The sequence below is a fragment of the Mauremys mutica genome, chromosome 8, assembly GCF_020497125.1.
Source record: "Mauremys mutica isolate MM-2020 ecotype Southern chromosome 8, ASM2049712v1, whole genome shotgun sequence".
Taxonomy (NCBI): Eukaryota; Metazoa; Chordata; order Testudines; family Geoemydidae; genus Mauremys; species Mauremys mutica.
Genome location: NC_059079.1, coordinates 106,254,564 through 106,276,345, shown reverse-complemented (window position 1 = coordinate 106,276,345; position 21,782 = coordinate 106,254,564). Strand labels below are relative to the sequence as shown.

Below are 21,782 nucleotides of genomic sequence, written 5' to 3'. Positions count from 1 at the left end.
TCGCTACCCAAAACAATTTCTTTTTCTTTTTCAATCTGAGCATAGTTCTGGTGTGCTTCAATCAGTACTTTGGAAGCATAGAATCTAAGGGCAGCTAGGACAAATATGATCTACTTTTTCCTCCTGCCTAACCCAGAGCATATAATTTCACTCAGTAATTCCTGCACTGAGACCACTGGGCAATCGTCTTGCAGAGGGACAACCACCAAACTATATGGGGCAGGCATCTACTGAGCATTTAGGCTCTGCACTGTTAGCATCAAAATATTGCAGCATCTATGCTCTTTTTAATTCCCAAAAAGCTTTCTTCTTGTCAGTGACACACCTTCTTAAGTAGCAATTGCATGGGGCATGTTAGATGCATTGGTTTAATATGTTAACTTGCCTCTGAATCTCTGTAACCTCTCCTTATTTTGGGGTATTTCTATTAAGACAGTTGCCTTCATTTATCGACTTTCTTGCAAATATTTGGTTTTCCTTTGATCTCATACAGTAAGCATACAAGGCCCAGGACTGCTGCTATGCGAGTACTTCCTATTTCCAGTCACCTGCTGTCTGTCGGGATTACAAAAGGTAAATATCCCTGTCAGGTGGCAGGGGCTGATATCCAGCCAGTCCAGGGGATGCTGGTTACCCTCCTCCCCATCCCAAATACACTAACCTTTCACAACCCCCCTGCATCTGCACAGGGGCACTCCACACAAAGTCCCCTCACCCCAAACTCCAGGATTACCCCATTCTCAGTGACACGCCATAGTATCCCGTCCCCAGGCACACGGACCCAATGACGCTTTACAGAATGCCTATTTCGGGGTGATATGCTACAGCAAACCTACCCCTTCATCACGACAGTACAGACATGTCTCCCTCCACATGTACTGATGCACCCCAAGAGCCCATGTCCCCACAGTGAGAAACACAGAGGAACCACTGCTCTGTTGTCTGACATCCCGCAGAAACTTCCCCTCCCCTTCTCTCCACTCAAGCCATACCCCACAGAAACCTCCTCCTTCCTTCCCCCACAACAACTCCCCACAGAATCCTCCCCAGGGATGCATACCCCCAAATACCTGCCCACCCAGCAGAAAGTAATTTCACCCCCCCCACTCTGGAAAGGACCCTCCCCCCACCCTGAGGCCTCTGAACAATCATACTGCCGACTAGCATTCCAGAGCACGTCTCCCATCTCGACAGGGCCTCAGTCCCATCCCCACCACACACCGGGACATTCCACAGGATCCTCAATAGAATGACATCCCTGCACCACCAAACTGTCTAACCCTGATCCTAGTTCCCCTGGCTAACCTCAGCAGCAGGCATCCTCTGACAAATGGAAACCCTCGTTCAGGTAGCCCGTTGACACCGGGATGTGAACAGGACGCTTGGGTTCACAGATGACTGGGGGATGCTCATTTATTTTGGTTGTTGGACGCCAAACATGAGACAGCCCCTCAAAATAGTGAGCTATGGCTGCACTGCTTATATAGCTTGTCCTGTCACTTGACAGGATGGGTATACACAGGGTTTTGCTGTGGTGGTCTCTGCTGAAGGACAAGCTACTGTTACTAAGGTAGCCAACAAAGATGTGGAAGATAAAAATACCCCACAAGCAACTGGACACAGATCTGAGCAAGCAGATTTTATAATAATAAAAATAATTGGTCAACATTTTTTGTGTTAAAATATTCCTGTCAGAAAATGCAACTGTCTTAAAATCAAAATTTTCTGTGGGAAAATGTCAATTTCAATTATTTTTTTCAGTTTTACTATCAGGAGAATGGAAACAAAAACAATCATTTAGAGTCAACATTTAAAAATGAAACACCATTTTACATTTTGAAATGGCAGTTCAAAAGAAAAAATGCCATTTCAAAATGTTGAATCATTTTAATTCACTCAAAAATGTTGATATTTTTCATTTCGGTATTTTTTAATCAGACAAGTTTCCTAATTTTTCACTCTGCAAACAATTTTCAATATTTCAACTTGCTGTTTCAATTCTGAATGGAAACTAATTTCAAAATGTTGAAACTTCCTGAGACAAAAATTCCTGACCAGTAATAACAACAACAGCAACCACAACAATAATTATCTGGTCCTAATGCATGCAGCCAAGTTAAGAGATGGTGTTAAAGGTTAAACTCCTCCCCACGGGTGTTCACAGGGAAAAACTTTCTAAACACTTCTGGTAGACGCCTGATAATCAGTGATCAGTGATGACCTTTAAAACATATTAATACTATAAATGTCACATCTACCAGAGTACCTTTGGAAGCTTTTTTCCTCTGCTATCAAGCATTTCATTAATATTTTGCCAAACAGGCAACAAACAGTCAAGAACCCAGGCATACAGGCACTTTAATTTTCATCATACAAGAGCTTTTGCTGTTGTTGTTTAGTGTTATTGCTATTTGCTGATGGAATCATTTCTTGTTTTATCCCCCAGACTCTCACTGTCCTCTCAGCATGTGTAAAATTAACTTCCATTTACAGCCCACAATGCCCCAAACAGAATGAATGTTATCTGAGGCTTCGAATAAAAGAAAAACAAGACAAAAAAAAAAACAGATGAAAAAGGCGTTCTTTGATTCGTTACTAGAGTAGATTTGATCTTTAAGTCACTAGGGAACATAAATAGAGAAAGCAAAGAAGCCAGTCTATAGAATAATTTTTCTGCAACTCTGCTTTAAGAGCCAATATTAAGCTTGGAAAGGGTCTTATTCTAAATGGTGGATCAAACCAAAACACAGGACTGGAACACTAGTGAACTTCTGTGAAGTCTGGATCCACACCCTCAAGCCACATCTTGTTTCTATCTCTATAACAGCCATGCCGAGCCCATAGATTTAAAACACTGCTCACCCCGCCACACACACACACACACCAACCCTGACACTGGATCTGTCCAAATCCAGATCTAAACTCATGCTTTTGATTCATCTCCAGCAGAACTGGGCAGGAAATAGTTTCCAAAATAGTTCCCCACCCTGAAAAAAAAAGATTTCAATTTTTTCCCCCATTCCCAATTGGGACAAAAGGTCAGAATCACCAAAACTTTCACAAAGTGACTAATTTAAAATTTTTTTGTGTGGGTCAATTGAAACAAAAACATTCTGATCATTTAAAAACATTTAGTTTTCATCATGTCTCTCATTTTTTTTCAACCTTTTTGGGTTTTTGCCTTGATTGGGATTTTGACAATTTCAGAATTTTAGTTTCATCATTTTGTCGAGTAGGGAAATTCATCAAAAATCAACCCTTTCCTGTGAAGTTTCAGTTCCGATGAATCGGTATTTTTCAGCCAAAAAAAAAAGTTGTTAAAAAATATCTGACCTATTTACCTATTACCAACTCTAATATACAGGTTTCAGAGTGGTATCGGTGCTAGTCAGTATCAGCAAAAACAACGAGGAATCCTTGTGGCACCTTAGAGACCAACAAATTTATTTGGGCATAAGCTTTCGTGGGCTAAAACCCACTTCATCAGATGCATGGAGTGGAACATACAGCAGGGAGGTATAAATGCACAGCATATGAAAAGATGGGAGTTGCCTTACCAAGGGGGGGTCAGTGCTAACGAGCCAATTCAATTAAGGTGGAAGTGGGCTATTCTCAACAGTTGACAAGAAGGGGTGGAAATCACTTTTGTAGTGCTAATAAGGCCAATGTAATCAAGGTGGCCCATTTCAAACAGTTGACAAGGTGTGAGAATCAGCAGGAGGGAATTAGTTTTTGTAGTGACCCATCCACTCCCAGTCTTTATTTGATGGTGTCCAGTTTTCAAATTAATTCAAGTTCTGCAGTTTCTCATTAGAGTCTGTTTTTGAAGGTTTTTTGGTGAAGAATTGCCACTTTTAAGTCTGTTATTAAGTGTCCAGGGAGAGTGAAGTGTTCTCTTACTGGTTTTTGAATGTTATAATTCTTGATGCAGAGAGTCCTGTGGCATCCGACGAAGTGGGTATTCACCCACGAAAGCTCATGTTCCAATATGTCTGTTAGTCTATAAGGTGCCACAGGACTCTGCTGCTTTTACAGATCCAGACTAACACGGCTACCCCTCTGATACTTGATAATTCTTGATGTCAGATTTGTGTCCAAATCTTGTATCCAAATTCTGACATCAAGAATTATAACATTAAAAAACCAGTAGGAGAACACTTTACTCTCCCTGGACACTCAATAACAGACTTAAAAGTGGCAATTCTTCAACAAAAAAACCTAGAAAAACAGACTCCAGTGAGAAACTGCAGAACTGGAATTAATTTGAAAACTGGACACTATCAAATTAGGCCCAAATAAAGGCTGGAAGTGGATGGGTCACTAAAAAAACTAATTCCCTCCTGCTGATTCTCACACCTTCTTGTCTACTGTTTGAAATGGGCCACCTTGATTACATTGGCCTCATTAGCACTACAAAAGTGATTTCCATCCCTTCTTGTCAACTGTTGAGAATAGCCCACTTCCACCTTAATTGTATTGGCTCGTTAGCACTGACCCCCCGCACTTGGTAAGGCAACTCCCATCTTTTCATATACACACTGCTTACTGTATTTTCCACTCCATGCATCTGATGAAGTGGGTTTTAGCCCACGAAAGCTTATGCCCAAATAAATTTGTTAGTCTCTAAGGTGCCACAAGGACTCCTCTAATATTCAGTTTTCTCTTCATTATGTGAGGAGTGTACATCTACCACTGCATCAAATACTTCTCGCTTGAGAAACATTATTTACTTGATGTACAATTTTTGTAAACAAAGAGTACTTGTTAGATCCAAGTGAAAAGTATTTTTTTGCATGAAATGCCAGACTGGAGAGAGTTTGTATTATTAACCCTATTGCTAGAAAGGAAAAATAAATAAAAACCAAAAATCACTGGTTACCAGTGCAATTGCAGGAATGTTACTTCCATAAAAGGAAGGCAGGCTTTTTGGATGGTCCGAGGAAACTTACTGACAAAAAATAAATGCAGAATTTGTAAAGATGATGACTGGATCTTCTAATTCAGTGACTACTTTGCACATTCTTTTTTCATGAGAGCTTTTGCTACATGGTTTCCCCATGTCACAATTTTTTTCTGGTATTTTCCCCAGCTTTGCAGCCAACTTACCATATCGTGCCAGCCTTTTATTTAGATGCAGTGCTAAGGAAGCATCTAGCCCTCTGGTGCTTTGCAACTCCTCCTTTCCTTACATACACTTGAACCCTTGACTATAAAATGGGAGCACGTAGTGAAAACGCAGCATCTCTCCAAGGGGCCAGTGCCATTGACTGCAATTCAATGTATTTTACAGTCTTTGGCAAGATGTGCCTAAGCATTCATTGGGAACATCAAATCATCAATAAAATAAAACTTTCTTCCATTGTTTTACTGGGTTTTCAAAGCTTCCCTGCAAAGCCAGGATGACTCTTTTGTTCAAAGAGAAATGACATTGACAACAAAATGAAAGATAAGCAAAACTGGCTGGGTGGGGCAGGTAGTTTGGCAGAAGCTTGTTGTTTGGAATTTTGTTTTTCAAAACCAAACCTAAAACTAGGGTGGTACGTCTTAAAAGCCGCATTTTATCTGAGCTCCAGTGTTTATAGTGTTGGGTAAATGATCCCTATTTTGGCCCATTTCTAAATATATGTGTAGTTCAGAAATTAAACTGAATGAGAAAAACAGAAAGAGGGTCGAAAAGGGATATATGGGTTCGTAGCATCCAAAAGGACTGAAAATGCATGAATTAGAAGATTGTTTGTGTGTGAAAGGTAACCAACCTTGGTGAAATATCACATCCTTGCTGCATAAAGGCTCCCAGGGAGAACCAAAGACTGTTAAATATCCCAAATTCATTAGTCTGGTCACTGGGCGGCTGGTCGCGCCCTTCCTCGAACTCCTCAGTATGCCATTCATAAGGGCTGAAGCGGCTGACCAAGAACAGGACAACGCTTACTCCAATGTAGGCAAAAACAATGCACATCCAAATCTCATAAGCCAAGGGATCCAGAAAGGAAAAGACGCCTGGCTTGGATTTTTGAGGTTTTTTTATCATGATGGATATGCCCAGGCTCATAAACGGCTTGGAAAAGTCTATGACTTCTTCTCGGACGAGGGTGATTGTTAATGGTGCAACAGCCACATCAGCTCTCTGAAAGGAGAGAGAAAGACCAGATACAGTTTGTAGATTACATGTACCAACATACTCCATCACCAGCCTTCTCTTTCGCCTTCCTTCTACTGTACACTCTCAATCCACTCTCTGATTTCATAGGAAGATTTAATCAGGAGAAATGAACTACTAGAGAAATGCTTAAAAAAAATCACACCAGCATGTTATTTCCTTTCCTATTATTACTGATTGCAAGTAGGTTTAAAAATCAGACATCTTTCCTTTCCCAGACAGTCAGGTCCTCTTGTCTGATTCATCCATTGATGTCACAATTCAAGGCTAGTGACATCTCATTTCACTATCATGTTGCACAATTAAGAAATGACAAAGTAACAGAGTCTTATCACACACACACAGCAGAAGAGACAGGAAGAACGTCTACTGACTGGATGATGCCAGGATGTTTATTTTCAGCTGGAGATGCTTTTCTATTGCATGACTCATATAGATGAAGGGAAATATTTTCAAAAAAGCCAAAGCCACTTTTGAAGATCGGATAAAGGCTCCTAATTCATATAGGGCTAGATTTAGAAAGGTATTTAGGTGCCTACAGATGCACCTAGTCAGATGTACAAAAGTGCCTAATTTCTATTGACTTTCATTTCAATTTTCCCAAAGGCAAAATTGAGACTGTCCCATGGAAAATGTTACTTTTGCAGAAACTGCATTTTCTGTGTCAGAAAATCATTACAATGGAAAACTCCCAACCAGCTGTAGTGAGTAGTGATCAAGCCATCCAGCAACCAGATATAAATATAAGTGATATGATGCATGATAAGGATAGAAATACTAACAGCAAGAAGGAGATTCTAAGAGAGCCCATTTTGGTGTTAAGAGTCTGACTAAGCAACAGGCTGAGATTTCAAACCCAACCATTTCTAGATGCTACTCCAGGGGTCGGCAACCTTTCAGGAGTGCTGTGCCGAATCTTCATTTATTCACTCTAATTTAAGGTTTCACATGCCAGTCATACATTTTAATGTTTTTAGAAGGTCTCTTTCTATAAGTCTATAATATATAATTAAACTATTGTTGTATGTAAAGTAAATAAGGCTTTTAAAATATTTAAGAAGCTTCATTTAAAATTAAATTAAAATGCAGAGCTCCCCGAACTGGTGGCCAGGACCCGGGCAGTGTGAGTGTCACTGAAAATCAGCTCGTGTGCCGCCTTTGGCACCTGTGCCATAGGTTGCCTACCCCTGTGCTACTCCTTCACAGCTCTATCAGAAAAAAGTTGACAAAATGGGTGTGCCCTGGGTGTTGGTTTTGGGGTAGGATGGCTGGGTTATCTACCTCTGAGGACTCTGCAATGGGAGAAACTCTCTGCATAATTGTACGTTTACCTCCTGGAAAAAGTTGATTATATTATGCTCCAGATGCTAGTTCATTAAAATGTATCTTGTAGGATGGGAAAGGTCACACTGGTTGCTGTGGGCTCGACCTTAAAAATGATACTCTAATTCCATGGAAACTGACTGCACTAATAGACATCTAACAGCAACAAGGCAATGGTGACATGATGAAAGGGTCATATTGTTCCATCAAAATGAACAAGAAATAATAGAGATGTAGCTGGGGTAGCATTAAAAATCTAGTATCAGAGGGGTAGCCGTGTTAGTCTGGTTCTGTAGAAGCAGCAAAGAATCCTTTGGCACCTTATAGACTAACAGACGTTTTGTAGCATGAGCTTTCGTGGGTGAATACCCACTTCTTGCATCCGAAGAAGTGGGTATTCACCCACGAAAGCTCATGCTACAAAACGTCTGTTAGTCTATAAGGTGCCAAAGGATTCTTTGCTGCTTCTATTAAAAATCTAAGCAACACATAAAGATGGAAACATTCAAAACATGAAAGGGAACTCAATAAAGAGAGAGAGATGGAAAGGGTACCATTGGTACCTTAATAGGACCACCATCTCCTGCATTTGGGTGCATAGTTCAGTGCTTAGGTGCACTAGGGGGTACACAAAGGTGCTGATGCACAAACTCAAAATTTGGATGCCTTATTGAGGTGCAGTAATAAGGCCCATTATCTATCTAGTTCTTGAAAGGACTTTGGCTGCTGAGGGCAGGAAATACCTGAGATGAGTGAGAGTCAAAACTCCTCCCTGTCCTGTTTTTGTCCTAAGTGAAGCTGTTCCCGGCTCACCTGGAGGCTGGAAGTATCAGAAATCTTTCCCAACCAAATCTTGAAGAATTTGACACTGTGCCTTTGGGCCTGGTAGCTACACTTTTTGAGGTCCACTCATAATCAATTCCTGTAATTATGAAGGTTGGAAACTTACTCCATAAACCAGCTCTCCCACCATGCCATTCCATGCTTTATTGTCAGGGTCCCGGGCTCCGTACTTCCCATCGCTCACTATCTCCAACCTGTATTGGTAGCCAACATGCTTAGCGATCTCGGCAGCAAGCTCCACGCAGTAGCCTTCATACCTCTCATTGCCTTCAAACTGGTTGGCATTCTTCTTGAGCATCACATATGGATCTTCCTGGCAGAGAGAGGACAAATTAGTGAGCCATGCTTCCCCTTTTGCCCTCAGAGATGTTCAACTTGTGTCCTGCTCTCAGGAAGGGATGCTAGATATGATTCCCAATGCTCTTTCAAAACGCTAATGATGGAATCATTTACAAAGTGGTTCTGCACAGCCTGTTCCACAAAAGTTTGGGCTAGTAAGTTGCCTGTTTGAGGTTTCTATTGTGCAGAATTTGGTAGCTGGGGTGGACCTAACCAACAAGGAAAACTGATAGGAATTCTTCAACAATCTTTGGCAGAGATTCCAAAAGGGAAATCATACCTTCTACCTGAGGATCCCTTAGCATTTCACAAACAACTGAGCGAGCCTTCATCAGCCAGTCTCTGTGAGATAGGCATGCACATTGGTGCATCATGTCAAACATTATGGAGGCGCCTATTGCTGCTCCATAATACTGGCTGAGCTGAGTTTTGCTCTTAAAGCAGGGATTCAACCTCTTTGTTATGTATGAGGAATACAGTGTCTCCTTCCTAAAATTACAGCACCTGCTCTGTGGGTGCACAATATAAACCATTGCTACAATGTACCTACTTTCCCTGTGTTGATGTCCCTGCTCACTGCCTGCCATACTTCCTTGTAGTTCTGTGTTAAGAGGGGAGACATCTTAAGTACTTGTTTGATTATAAGGCAATGACAAGTTTTTATGGGCCACCACTGGAAGTTGTGATTATATGCAACATGTATTACAGGGAAAGGGTACACAGCACAACAAGGAGTGTGGGCAGAAGAGAAAGGAGCGAGGGAGACCTGTGGATTAGACATGCCAGAGAACTTACTAGAATAGTTGTAACTATGTAAGTCCGATTCTGTAGAGTCACGGATTCATTGTCACCTTGGGAATCTGTGGCTGTGGGAAGAAACTTATCATCTTCGTTCCAATAACCAATCTGTTAACGACAGAAAGACCATGAAACTCTGCAGTCCTACAAGCCTGTTCCTAGGACAAGCCAAGAGGAGAACAATATACCAATATAATTGCCCTGCAAGCTTTAGCTGTCTCAGGGTGTTCATCACCAACCAGACCTCTACTGCTCCCACACTCCTGACCTCTTTCCCCGTCCTGGCCTTGAAACCCCAGAAAAATCATGACACATACTGTGCATAATGTACAGGGGTAAGCAATAACCACACGATAATAATGGAAGTACCACAATTTCCCCCAATACTTAGGGGAATAAATAACAAAAGAATCTCACGTCACCGTATGCTGACTGCTGGTAAATAAGTTTTTAATGGTGACCACTGTTAATGTATGATGGTTTCTCTAGGCTGATACAAGTCTTGTGTCACACCTCAGCTCTTGCACAAGTGTAAAATTAAATTCTAGGATGCCTTGCAGAACCAGGACAAGATGGGGAAAAAAACCAGGAGACTTGTTAGAAAGAGAAGAAAGGACCTGCCCCACTGCAAAAAGTTTAGAGTTGCACATGTACCTAAAAAGCTGTAAGGGGCAGAATTCTTGGTGTTACTCTGTGTTTATTAATAATCAGGGATACAGTCCACGCTATCACTGCTCACAGGCAAAGCAGAGAGCTGGAGAGTATCAATAGAAAGATCATTCTTGAGGTGATCTTATTTGAAGGCTTGATTTTTTAAGAGGTTTTCCATCGTATCATGTTTGGATGAAGTTGCATAAGCTCTGCTGATGTGAAAGGGATTTCTTACCACACGATGTGGGAAAGAGTATTAATACAGGGCAAGACCAAAAACCTGTGGAGGGCAGATTAGAGCTCACGGCAATGCAAGAGATAGAACCTAGAGAGGCTTCTTCTCTCTTTACTGCACAGAAAAATGGAAAGTGTGTGAGGAAAGAGCTTCCACACACTGCTCTAGGGCAGCACAAATGGAGAAAACACATATTTACTTGGCATTTCTCACCTGATTGATCCCATATACAACTCATGTGTTGGAAGTGAAGGGCACGGGACTTGCAAGTGAGGGCTTGATTTTTTGCAGTGAATATACAGTATAAAACTGTGTCTAGTACTTCTCTGGGACCTGTCTTGACCTCACATTGAAGGTAACAGCAAAACTCTCAGACACTTATATGGGGCAGGATCAAGTCCTCTGTATCTTACGCTCATATACTGGTTATTTATTTATTTGTATTGTGGTGGTGCCTAGGAGTCCCAACCATGGCTCAGGACCCTACTGTACAGACACAAAATTCATATCTACTAATTCAATTCATATGGCCACAGTGAAGGAAAAAAAAATCTCTGACTAGTGAAGAGGGTTTTCCTCATGTAGGCCTCCAGGGGGCCGGAGTGAACCAATTGTTACCAGAATAAAAAAACAAAACAAAACCAGTAGGAAGTACTTCCCAAAATGAATAAAACATGTTAGGAAGTGCAGTTCTACGGGCCCTTTTTTGATGGGCTCTGACTTCACATCTGAAACCAGCAGGGTCAATATAATATTGTGCGATATTGCTTCTGTTGAAATGAAATGTATGTCCAGCTGTGAGAACTAGATGATGAGATCAAATTAGACGATCGTAGTTGTCTCTTCTGGCTTGGGAATCTATAAACCATATGCTATTTCCCCCCTAATTAAACACACATGTATTGTTTTTCAGTTGGTGACATAAATCTCACATTATTTAAGGTTTAATAATATTGATTCTGTTCAGGGCTTTGGAGTGTAGCCTGGAGCTGGAGCGCGGAGCAGCTCCGGAGCAGTGGAGCTGCAGGTTTTTGCCTGGAGCTGGAGCGGAGCCGGAGCACAGTCCAAAGCCCTGATTCTGTTCCCTGAATAGTTCCAGCATTCTTCATTCTCCAAACCTGTCTTCTCAAGCAGTTTAAATTCCAAAGGACAGAAGGAAAAAAATTCTCTCTCTGTTTGAAAGTTTTCTATATGGAAGAGGAAGATAAACACACGGAGCCTGATTTTCAAAAGTATTCCGCACTGAGTGAACACACCATGTGCCGGGCTCTTTTGAAAATCTGGCTACTTATTTTGGTGCTTAACTGGAAGCGGAACCCCTCTGAAAATCTGGCCCTGATTGTGAACCCGACTGAAAATTCTGGCAATTGTGTGGGATTTCCAAAAACACTCTGCACTGACTTAAATCGGCTCCCAAGGACGTTAGTGGTGTAAAACTCTCACTGACTTCAACGGGAGTGGTGTTAGGCCAAATGCTGAGCATTGTTAAAAATCTCCTCCGTATTTTGCATGTAAGTAATACAACACGGTTTCTCGTGTTTTTCTTCACTCATACTGAGCGATGGAGTTACCACTCATAGCTACTCTACTCATGAATTCACCCTCTTAAGACTCATGAGGAGAAATGGCCTCCAAGAGACAAGACCATCCTGTGCCAGACACCTTGCCCACAGCTGTTAAACAGGAACAGAACCCATCCTCTGCTTTACCTTCCTGATCCCATCGTGTTTCACTTCGATCACGTGGAGGGTGTAGTTGGTCCGACGTCCTTTCTCGTTAAACTGAACATTGCCGGTTAATCCTTCAAAGCGCACCTTAAAAGAATAAATATCAATGAGGAGAGCAACTTGATCAGCTTCTCATTCTGTGGTTCACTACCAGCAGTCACAGCAGATGGGAATCAGCAGAGTGTTACCTGCCAGGTCTGGAGACAATGCAGTTGTGCCAACTGTAGTTTCATTCATAGAATCATAGAATCTCAGGGTTGGAAGGGACCTCAGGAGGTCATCTAGTCCAACCCCCTGCTCAAAGCAGGACCAAACCCAACTAAATCATCCCAGCCAGGGCTTTGTCAAGCCTGACCTTAAAAACCTCTAAGGAAGGAGATTCCACCACCTCCCTAGGTAACCCATTCCAGTTCTTCACCACCCTACTAGTGAAAAAGTTTTTCCTAATGTCCAACCTAAACCTCCCCCTCTGCAACTTGAGACCATTACTCCTTGTTCTGTCAATGTGAACAGTGTGTGTCTATTACTCTGCTGTTTTCACTTACTTACTTGGGACCCAACACTAAGGGAAAACTCTGAACTTGCTAGAGAGACAAGGTGGATGAGGTAATATCTTTCACTGGATCAAGTTGGTGAGAAAGACAAGCTTTCGAGCCACACAAAGCTCTTCTTCAGTTCTGGGAAAGATAGTCTGAGCATCACAGCTAAATGCAAGGTGGAACAGATTCTTTAGCATAAGTAATTAGCACATATTCTAATCTAAGGGACCATTCAAAGTAGAGTGGACTGTTAACACTTCTGCAGTCATAGGACCAAAAGAGGGAGTTAGTGGATTACAGATTGTTGTAATAAGCCATAAATCCAGTGTCTCTGTTCAGTCCGTGATTTTTACAGTCTATCAGAGTAATGAACCCTCACTCCTGGCCTTTCTCCAAGCTCATCATCAGAAGCAAGCTCCCCACAGACCAGGACACACCAACTTAAAGTAGCACCAGACCCTGCCAGAGCTACAGATGCAAAACCTACTGAGGTATCTCCACTGCTGAAATGATCAACACCCTCCACAACACACCTTTCAAAATCCATGGATCCTACTCAGGCCAATCACACCGCGTGGTGTACCTCATCCAGTGCACTAAATGCTCCAAGAACAACTATGACAATCACTGAGCTCTCGAATGAATACATACAGGAAAATGATAAAATATTGTGTGGGTCTCAAGACTGGGATAGCAGGGGCTTTTCAGATCAGGAGGATTAAGATGCAGGGCCCAGTGACTGGAATGGCAGGGGCCATGAACCTCAGAATTAGGGAATGTCAGTAGAGCTTTGTGTCAGGAACACAGAACAATAGACCACTGGACTGCAAGTCAGAAGAGTTTGCGTTCTGTCCTCAGCTTTATCACTAGCCCTAGGCAAATCACTTCTCCCCTCTGTGCCTCAGTGTTCCTGTCTGTAAAATGGTGATAGCACTTACCACCTTTATAATGGTGCTTTGAGAAGATGCACACACACAAAAAGCAGTAAATGTTGTAATTGTGAAGGAAACAACCTGCTCCTGTGCTATGCCTGTTTTCTAACCATTGCCATGGGACTTGGCACAAACATCCACCAACGTTTTCTAAAACTTTTTCAGAGGAATGGATGTGCCCAGTGGTATTTGGAGAAACAAAGGTTTTTCTTTCCACAAGGCACAACATATTTATCTCTTGGGGGGAGGGGAGGGAGACTGAGGTAGCTTAAAAGACAGCAGCATTAGAAATTCAGAGTAGCATTTTTCCCCCCTTGCAGTCTCTGGGCCTGACCTGTGGATGACCCCTTTTAATATTTATTCTCTCTGGGACATTTTGAAACAGGACCTCGATGGCTTCAAAATGCAGGCTAAATGATGCAACCGTACTTCTCATTTTTCCATGCTGAGTAGTCATCTACTACACCAATTCCTTTTATGTTTATAAATGAAATGGTAACGCTCTCATTTCCCCGTGTGATAGGGTGGGAAGAGTTGTCTTTATCATCTCTGTGGGAGCCCTGAGAATACCCTCTGGCTTTTCAATCAATTCCCATGCCCATATTTCCTTTCTGATCCAAATTCTCTTCAAAACACAAACAGTCTGTCCTTTAATTAGTTAGAATGGGTCTCTGTGAAGGGACTACAGACATGTTTTTCCACTCCACCTAGCAGTGAGAACATCCAAGCCTCAGGAATCATTAAAGTAAACTCTCAATTCCTGATCTTTAGAAGTGCCAAGTACCCACATGTAACTGAAGCCAACTGGAGGGTTTAAGTGCCCAGACCCTGTGAAATGAGACATTAGGATCCAAGTCCCTGCTGGCTCAGAGACTGAAAAATGAGGACTCGAATCTAGCTCTTGGTTAGCAGCCAAATGTCCAGATACGTAGTAACTAGAGCTGGTCAAAAGAATAGCAGTTATTTTTGCGGGAGTTATTTTTAATTTTTTTAGTTTCCTGCAAGAATTTTCTTTTTTTTTCTTTCCTTTTTTTTTTTGTAAAGAAAAACTGAAAACCAAAAATGTGGTTTTCAGGCCATTTTTTTGGGGGGGGAAAAAAGTGAAAGCTAAAACCCATAATTTTTTTTACACCAAAATCCAAACCGAAATCCAATTATTTTTTCCGAAAACCATTAATTTTATCAAAACATTTTTAGTTTCCTGTTCTCTGCTGAAAAACTGAAAAAACAATCATTTTGGCCAAAAAAGCCATCCGTCACTGAAAAAAAAATTCAACCCATGTTAAGGCCAATTCTTTTGATTTACTGGATTTAGTCTTGATGGGAATGCTGCAGCATATACAATAATTTTTCGTTCTCGCTGTTGCCATCAGTGAGACATTCCCTGCCCTAAACAGTAGCAGAGGTTGCTCAGGGACATACTCCTGTTGAAGTGTCTTGAAGAAGTAAAGAAACAATTAAACATACCCCCCTGTGAAATGTTGCGCCGTAGGGGCTGTCCATAAATTATGTTACACGCTTTTCGGTGATTTTCAAGACCCACCCACCCCTTGTAATACTGTTACACTGAAACAAACATGTAAAATAACCCCTAATGTATTATGTAATTTATGGACATTGCCTTAGTGTATGCAGTATAATCGTCACAGCATAATTGTCTAAGAACCAGTGTCATTCTGCTGAGAACCTAAATCTTAATAAAAAGGATCAAGCAAAATCAAAGCTTCCATCCCAAACAGCGTGTCATATAGTGACATCTGTCTATCTTTGGCTGTGTTTTTATAAAATGCCTATTGCCACCATGTGAAATGTATGTGTTTCATATAGTTTTTTTTAATCAAAAGGAGGAAAAATTCTGATTGTTTTGATCAAATTTTGCTTCAAGGATTCTGGTTGTTCAAGCCCAAAATGCACTATTAAATTCAAAGGAGTAATTGAACCAGAAACATGCTTTGCCAAAAGCCATTGCATCTCTAACAGCTCTGCCTGCAAGCTGCAAAGAGCAGCATATCCTACTTCTTGGCTGTTGTAGCACTTCTCTTGGTACGGATTAGCCCCTCAGAACTGTCCTCCATAGGGTCTCGCTCAAGGCGCATCCAAAAAGCAAAGCATTGCTTCTTTCTGCAAAGGGCTGCCCAGATTGGTTTCTGACCTGCTGCAGAGCTCTCTGAATGTCAATTCCTTGGCCCCAGGGAACGGCTGGATTTGCAAGGCAGTCTCCAGCATTCCCACGACGGGAGATGTCAATCCGCTGCCTCCGTAGGCTCTGGAAAGCCTCCGCCATCACCCGAACTCCATCGTAAGTAAGAGCAGATGTGTACTAGAAAAGGAACATGGAGAGGCGTGTTGTCTGTTAGGGGGAGTTGATCTTACAGTTATCTGTCGGTTCTTCTCCCAAAAACAAAATAGAGTTACCAGAAGTTCTCATCCAAAGCCTCACATTATTGTTGCAAGACAATTTATTCTATTTTCAACCTTCCATTTAATAATTTTCCGTACAATAGCATCTGGCTTCCTGTAATCTCCAATGTCTTGTTGACTCCTTGTTTCCAAGAAGACTCTAGACAAGAACATAATTTCCTGCTGCAGAGCTAAAAGGACTTGCAGTTTTAGCCTCCTGTTCTCCTACCTCAATTGCCTTTAGAATGACCATCTCTCCTTTCCAGAGAAAAGTACCTTAGTCATAATGCCTGAAGAGTGCTTAGTCTTAACAGACCCATTACCCGAGTCTTTCCACTTAGGTCATACTGGCCTTCAAATAAATTGTTAAGGGCTACTTTGTGTGAGGCATGAAATTTCAGGTGCATGAAAATAAGTTAACAAACCACTCATGGTAGTCATATACAGATGCCAAGCCTTCCTCCTCTCCCCGCCCCTGCTTTTTAAAAAATAATATGTTGATTAAAACAGAAACTATGGGGGCCAGGGAAAAACCATAAACTAGACTGTGACTATTAAGAATTAAGGCTGGTGTTCACTTTCCCATAATACCCTACTTCAGTTGTTTGTAACTTTTTCAGAGAAATTTCTTTAGGGTTGAAATTCCCCCTGCTGGGTTTTTGCCCCAAAGAGTCAAAGTGTGTGTGTGTGTGTGTTGAAATTTTAGAAAAAATTGTTCAGCCACTTCGGAGTTCTGTTAGAAATAAAATATTTATGTCCTATATTGCATATACTGATTTGAAATATTCTGCATGTGTGGCAACATCTGAATGGATTTTGTTTACACAGGAGATATAATAAGCAAGCCAAGGTTTAAAGAAATTAGCCAGACTTTTTTTTATAAAAGTGCCAAGGGATCCTTAACTTCCACCTTTAACCGGCAGAAGAATTGGGCAAAAGAGACCTCAGCTATACACATCTCACTGAAGAGAACATTTCTAAGAGAATAGCTGTTACTTCCTAGTATTACAGTGACAGATCTGGGTAGGAGATTGAGATGCTGGAAAAAAGGTTGTGTTCACAAACATGTTAGCTGACACGTTTGAATTAACATGTTTTTAAATGCAAACTTTTTTCCAAGTCTACGCAAAGCCGAAGTTCTGGACTGGGAACTAAACTCTTGAGCTTCCAATTGAGAGGTGAGAATGCTAGCAACTGAGCTCCATGGACGCTACCTAAAACAAATAGCTTTCAATACCACTTGCCTTTGGCTTCTTCCAGTCAACTCGAGGATGTTCCCTGGCATCACTGTTCTTCCACTGTTGCATGATCCTTGCTGGAACGGTGTCCGTGTAATTCACCAGCTGGAAGCCGGTCACATTTGCTCCACTCTCCTTGAATTTTACCAGGTCAATGTCCATGAATCCCTAACGGAGGAGAGAAATAAAAGGAGAGGGTCACTGGAAAGGACACAGGCCTGGAGAAAATGGTTTATTTAGAAATAATGGGATGTCCTGTCTCTGGATGGATAGTTCTTGGATTTCAGGAAACTTCTGTATCCATTAATGTGGCAACAAATGTAGCCATCCTTCCTTCTCTCCAAAATCCTGAATTCAAACCAAAGTTTCTCCTTGAGTTAAACTGAATGAATTTCCTTTTCTGCATAGCCAACAGAGAATGCCTGAGTTGGATGATGACATGCATTTCAATGCAGAAACATTAACAGGCATAGTAACAAGAGCACATTTTCATTAGAGGAGGTTAAATAATGGAAAAAAATTATTCCCAAATAATGATTCAATAAATGTGCCAAATTTTGCAGGGAGTAGTGGTTGCAACACATTATTCAGCCAGCTCTAACTTTTATACACTCAATCAAACATCAATGGATGGATAATTCACTTTCAAATTATGGTCTTTAAAAGAAGGAGACCTGATGGAACAATAATCTTTCAGTAGAGCAAGAGGTAAATATTCATATTTACCTTGTTACAGGAACAGATCTGTTAAAATACTGTCAGGTTATAATATTTTTGTAATTTTTATTAAAAAAAAGTTACCTACATTTTTTTTACTCTTTGAAAGATTTTAACTGAAGCCTATTTCTTTATTGGTTTTTTTTCCCCTACGTCCCTCACACAAGAATATGTGTGTGCGCCCATACAAATACACACACAATTGTAGAGTTACTCACTAGGGCTGCACTGCCAACGTTGATTTGATTTTTTAAAGAAAACCATTGAATCATTCTCTATGAAATAAAAGCAAATAAAGAACCAGATGGACTTTGCAGGCAGATATAAGCAGGGCGGGGAGGGGGGGGGGAAGAGGGGGAAACAGGTCAAATCTGAGGCCTTCTAACTTTGACAATATTCCCTTTAAGACCCAATATATGATGGACCAGATTCTGGCTCCCCCGTGCTCTCTTGGGGCTAACGTGCAGCCGACAGGCAGAACTACAGTGCTGGTGCTTCCTGGGTGCACATGAGTAAAAGCATCACCCACACCACTAGCCATTCTGCAAGGAGCATGGCTGGGTAGGGCAGGGCGGTGTTAGGGACAGAACATGCTGCACCCCCAAAATGGAGGAGTAGGGGCTGCTGTTCAGCTCGTTCTCCAATATTCCCCTCCCGACTTTGCCAGTCGCCTGTATTCTTCGCAGGCACCTCAGCATCCGGGATTCTCCTCCCCCATCTCTTGACACTTCTCATGCTGCTGTGACATACGCAGCCAAAATACAGCTCCCCCTCCGCTCACCAAAACCGGGAACATAGGCGATAAAAAATGGTGCTCTCTGACAGCCTGCTGCAGAGCCAACGTAAAGACTCTCATCAGCTTCAATGGGCTTTGGATCAGGCCCTTAAATGGAAACAATTAAAGGAACAGGCTGACTGCAAGAACAAGAGATGAGAGGCTATGTCTGACTAAGGAGAGTTGCTTTAAAGACCCTTCTCTTCCAGCTTTGTGTCAACAAATTTAGTATCCATCTGCTGGCTCATTTGGATTTAGAGGTACATATTCTGTACAGATGCTTTAAAAAAGTTGTTTTATTTTGCTCCTAAGCGTAGTGGTCTAGGTAAAAAATGTTATTTTATGAGACATGAATTCCTCAGAACGGTAAGTTAGTATATTTCAATCCCCTTTGTCGTTCCCAGCGTAGGGGTTTCAGAAACCCAGGGCTGTGATAAATGAATAGGGAATGCAGCGGAATACTGTCTGACATCTTAATGCATGTCAGACCAAGTGGTCTGTGACACACAGCACTCCCCGGGTTCAGAAAACGTGTCTTAGTAGATCACCAGCTGGCTATCCATGGCTGTAGCCAAATTACACTGTCATTTGGCTTCTGGGATGTGCTCAGGGGAAAAAAAATCCATCAAAGGAAACCCTTGCCTGAAAGCAGCTCGTAGCTGGGTATCACCAGCTTCTCTTCAGGAAGACCATAAAAGCACGAAGAAAAGTCCAAGGCTGGAGCAAGGCACCAGCAGGAAGACACTACTGGGATCTTAGAAGCATCTCCAAAAACAGGCAGAAAGTGGGCAGGGCATGAAATGGCTTTGGAAACTGGCTAGATGGCGGTGGCTTCTAGGTGAGAATACTGTCCTGTCCCCTTTATGTTTCCTCCCCTTCTGCCTAAAGGGAGTATTGTTTATATATATATATAAAAAAAAAATAAAAAAGCAATGCAAAAACAAAACAGAAACTAAATGTGAGTTAATGGAATTCACCCTGCAGAGCAGGAATCCTCTGCAGAATCGGGGGTAAGATTGAAAGCTTGGGGGAAAAGCAAAGAAAAGAAAAGAAAACATTGTCTTTAAAATTTATTTAACTTCCTTCCCAACATAATTTCTAGGGTAGGTCTCTGTGTGTGGACAGTTTCAGAGAATTTTAGGCCAGAAAGGATCACTAGATCATCTATTCTGACCTCTTGTATAGTATGGGCCATTTAATTTCACCCAGTTACCCCTGTATTGTGGACTCAGTGTTTCCAGATCTGTGCTTGAGCGTCAACACTCATGCATCCGACGAAGTGGGTATTCACCCATGAAAGCTCATGCTCCAAAATGTCTGTTAGTCTATAAGGTGCCGCAGGACTCTCTGCTGCTTTCACACTAACTTGTGCATCTGGGTTGACCCTTGCTAGATCTGGTTTCAGAGCCATGTTAATGTGTCCATGCTGCACTATGCGGAATTTCTGACTTGGGTCTGACATTTGACCTTCATTCACACTGCCAAATGACAGGATTGGATCCGAGTCACAGCAAGACTTGGGCTCTGACCCACCCTCCGTAGCAGGAGCCTAGGAGCCGCGTCCCGAGAGCTTGCTGACGCAAGTAGACTGATTTGTGGGGGGGAAGGAAGGAGGTTCAGGCTCAAACCTAAGTCAACGCTCAGGCTTCGCATGTGGTGCAGACAGACTCTAAGTGACTTTCCCAAGACCCTACAGAGCCAGAGGCTGAACCCAGATCTCCTGAGATGCAGTCGAGTGCTTTAGCATGCTTTTTGCTTATGTGAAACTTTACAAAGCAAAACGATTGTTTCCAAATTATGGTAGATCAGACAGGTCTGGCTGAATTTAAAGTAGCACCTGTCATCGAAAGGTGCTGGGGATTCACTCTGAAGGGAACAAGATGCAGGGTGTTTCAAAACGAGATATGCCTGGTGTCTCCTATTATCTTTGGGACTCTCCCCATTCCTGTCACTGTGTATTAATGAAGGGGCTATTTCTAAAGGAGGCCATCTGCCCAAGTCCCTTTCCAAAATGACTTCCAACAGAAGCTGCCTTCTTCTCTGCCACACAATCATTAATGTGTCAGCTCTGATTACAAGAGCAAACTATACCTGTCCTCACTGTAACATAAAAGGAGAGACAGAGGGAGAAAGAGATGGACTGAAAGAAAGTGAGGGAAAGAGGCAGAGGCACCATCACATAGAAACACCGATCCTCCAGTGTCCTCAATCTGCTGCAAAGCAGGCTTTACCGTGGTTGGGATCTAGCCCCCTGAGGATTGCCTCAAAAAGGGAATCTTTGAGCAGTATGCAGGAACTGTAATGGCTCCTATGCCACCTCCCTGTCAGCTTCCTACACCGAAGAGAGACGGAGGCATGGCTGAGGAGTTCCTACACCTCAGTGATCCCTGAATGGTGGAATGGTGGCATAACATAGAGCAACCTTTAGGGGGCTCTACATTGTAAAAGCAGACTAGCCTGCCACACATATTTTCACCAATCCCATCCTGAGCTGTGCTGGCTGCAAGGAGGCCAGGGTCTAGCAACAGAGGAAGAGGGGAATTTTGTTTCTGGAAGAAACTGGAGTCTGAATGCAAAAGAAAATTGCTGACCAGAGATGTCAAATGAGTCCTTTACTCTTCTCACTGCAAAGAATGTAGATTTTGTTACAGTTCTGACCAGAATAATCCATAATCTCTGGATCTATTCCACCCTCAAAGCACAACAAAACTGAGGGGAACCACACCGCAAAAATGAACACATTAAAAACAATTAGTATGTGCAGTCATATTAATGACAATTTGAATCACACATGATGGTGACGTGGGCCATAAAGCTTTTATTGGCATGTGTTTCTCCTATTAAACCATGGTAAGCTTGCTCCTCACAAGGGAATTATGCAGAGTATCTTCATAGAATCATAGAATCATAGAATCCAAGATCAGAAGGGACCAATATGATCATCTAGTCTGACCTCCTGCAAGATGCAGGCCACATTAGCCGATCCCCCCACTCCTTTAGCAAGCGACCCCTGCCCCATGCTTCGGAGGAAGGCGAAAAACCTCCAGGGCCACAGCCAATCTACCCTGGAGGAAAATTCCTTCCCGACCCCAAATATGGCGGTCA

The 21,782-nt window shown here is 42.1% G+C and overlaps 1 protein-coding gene across 2 annotated transcripts in view; it reads right to left on the bottom strand.

The window, feature by feature from the left end:
• The window catches only part of GRIA1 (glutamate ionotropic receptor AMPA type subunit 1), a 160,790-nt gene that overhangs the window by 42,814 nt on the left and 96,194 nt on the right, over positions 1–21,782 (bottom strand). For both annotated transcript variants that reach the window (XM_045028034.1, XM_045028033.1), the window contains exons 6-11: positions 17,192–17,353; positions 15,700–15,867; positions 12,059–12,163; positions 9,461–9,571; positions 8,433–8,639; positions 5,757–6,127 (exon numbers count right to left, since the gene is read on the bottom strand). In XM_045028034.1, coding sequence (XP_044883969.1) covers positions 5,757–6,127; positions 8,433–8,639; positions 9,461–9,571; positions 12,059–12,163; positions 15,700–15,867; positions 17,192–17,353 — 1,124 coding nt within the window. The remainder of the gene's footprint in view (positions 1–5,756; positions 6,128–8,432; positions 8,640–9,460; positions 9,572–12,058; positions 12,164–15,699; positions 15,868–17,191; positions 17,354–21,782) is intronic.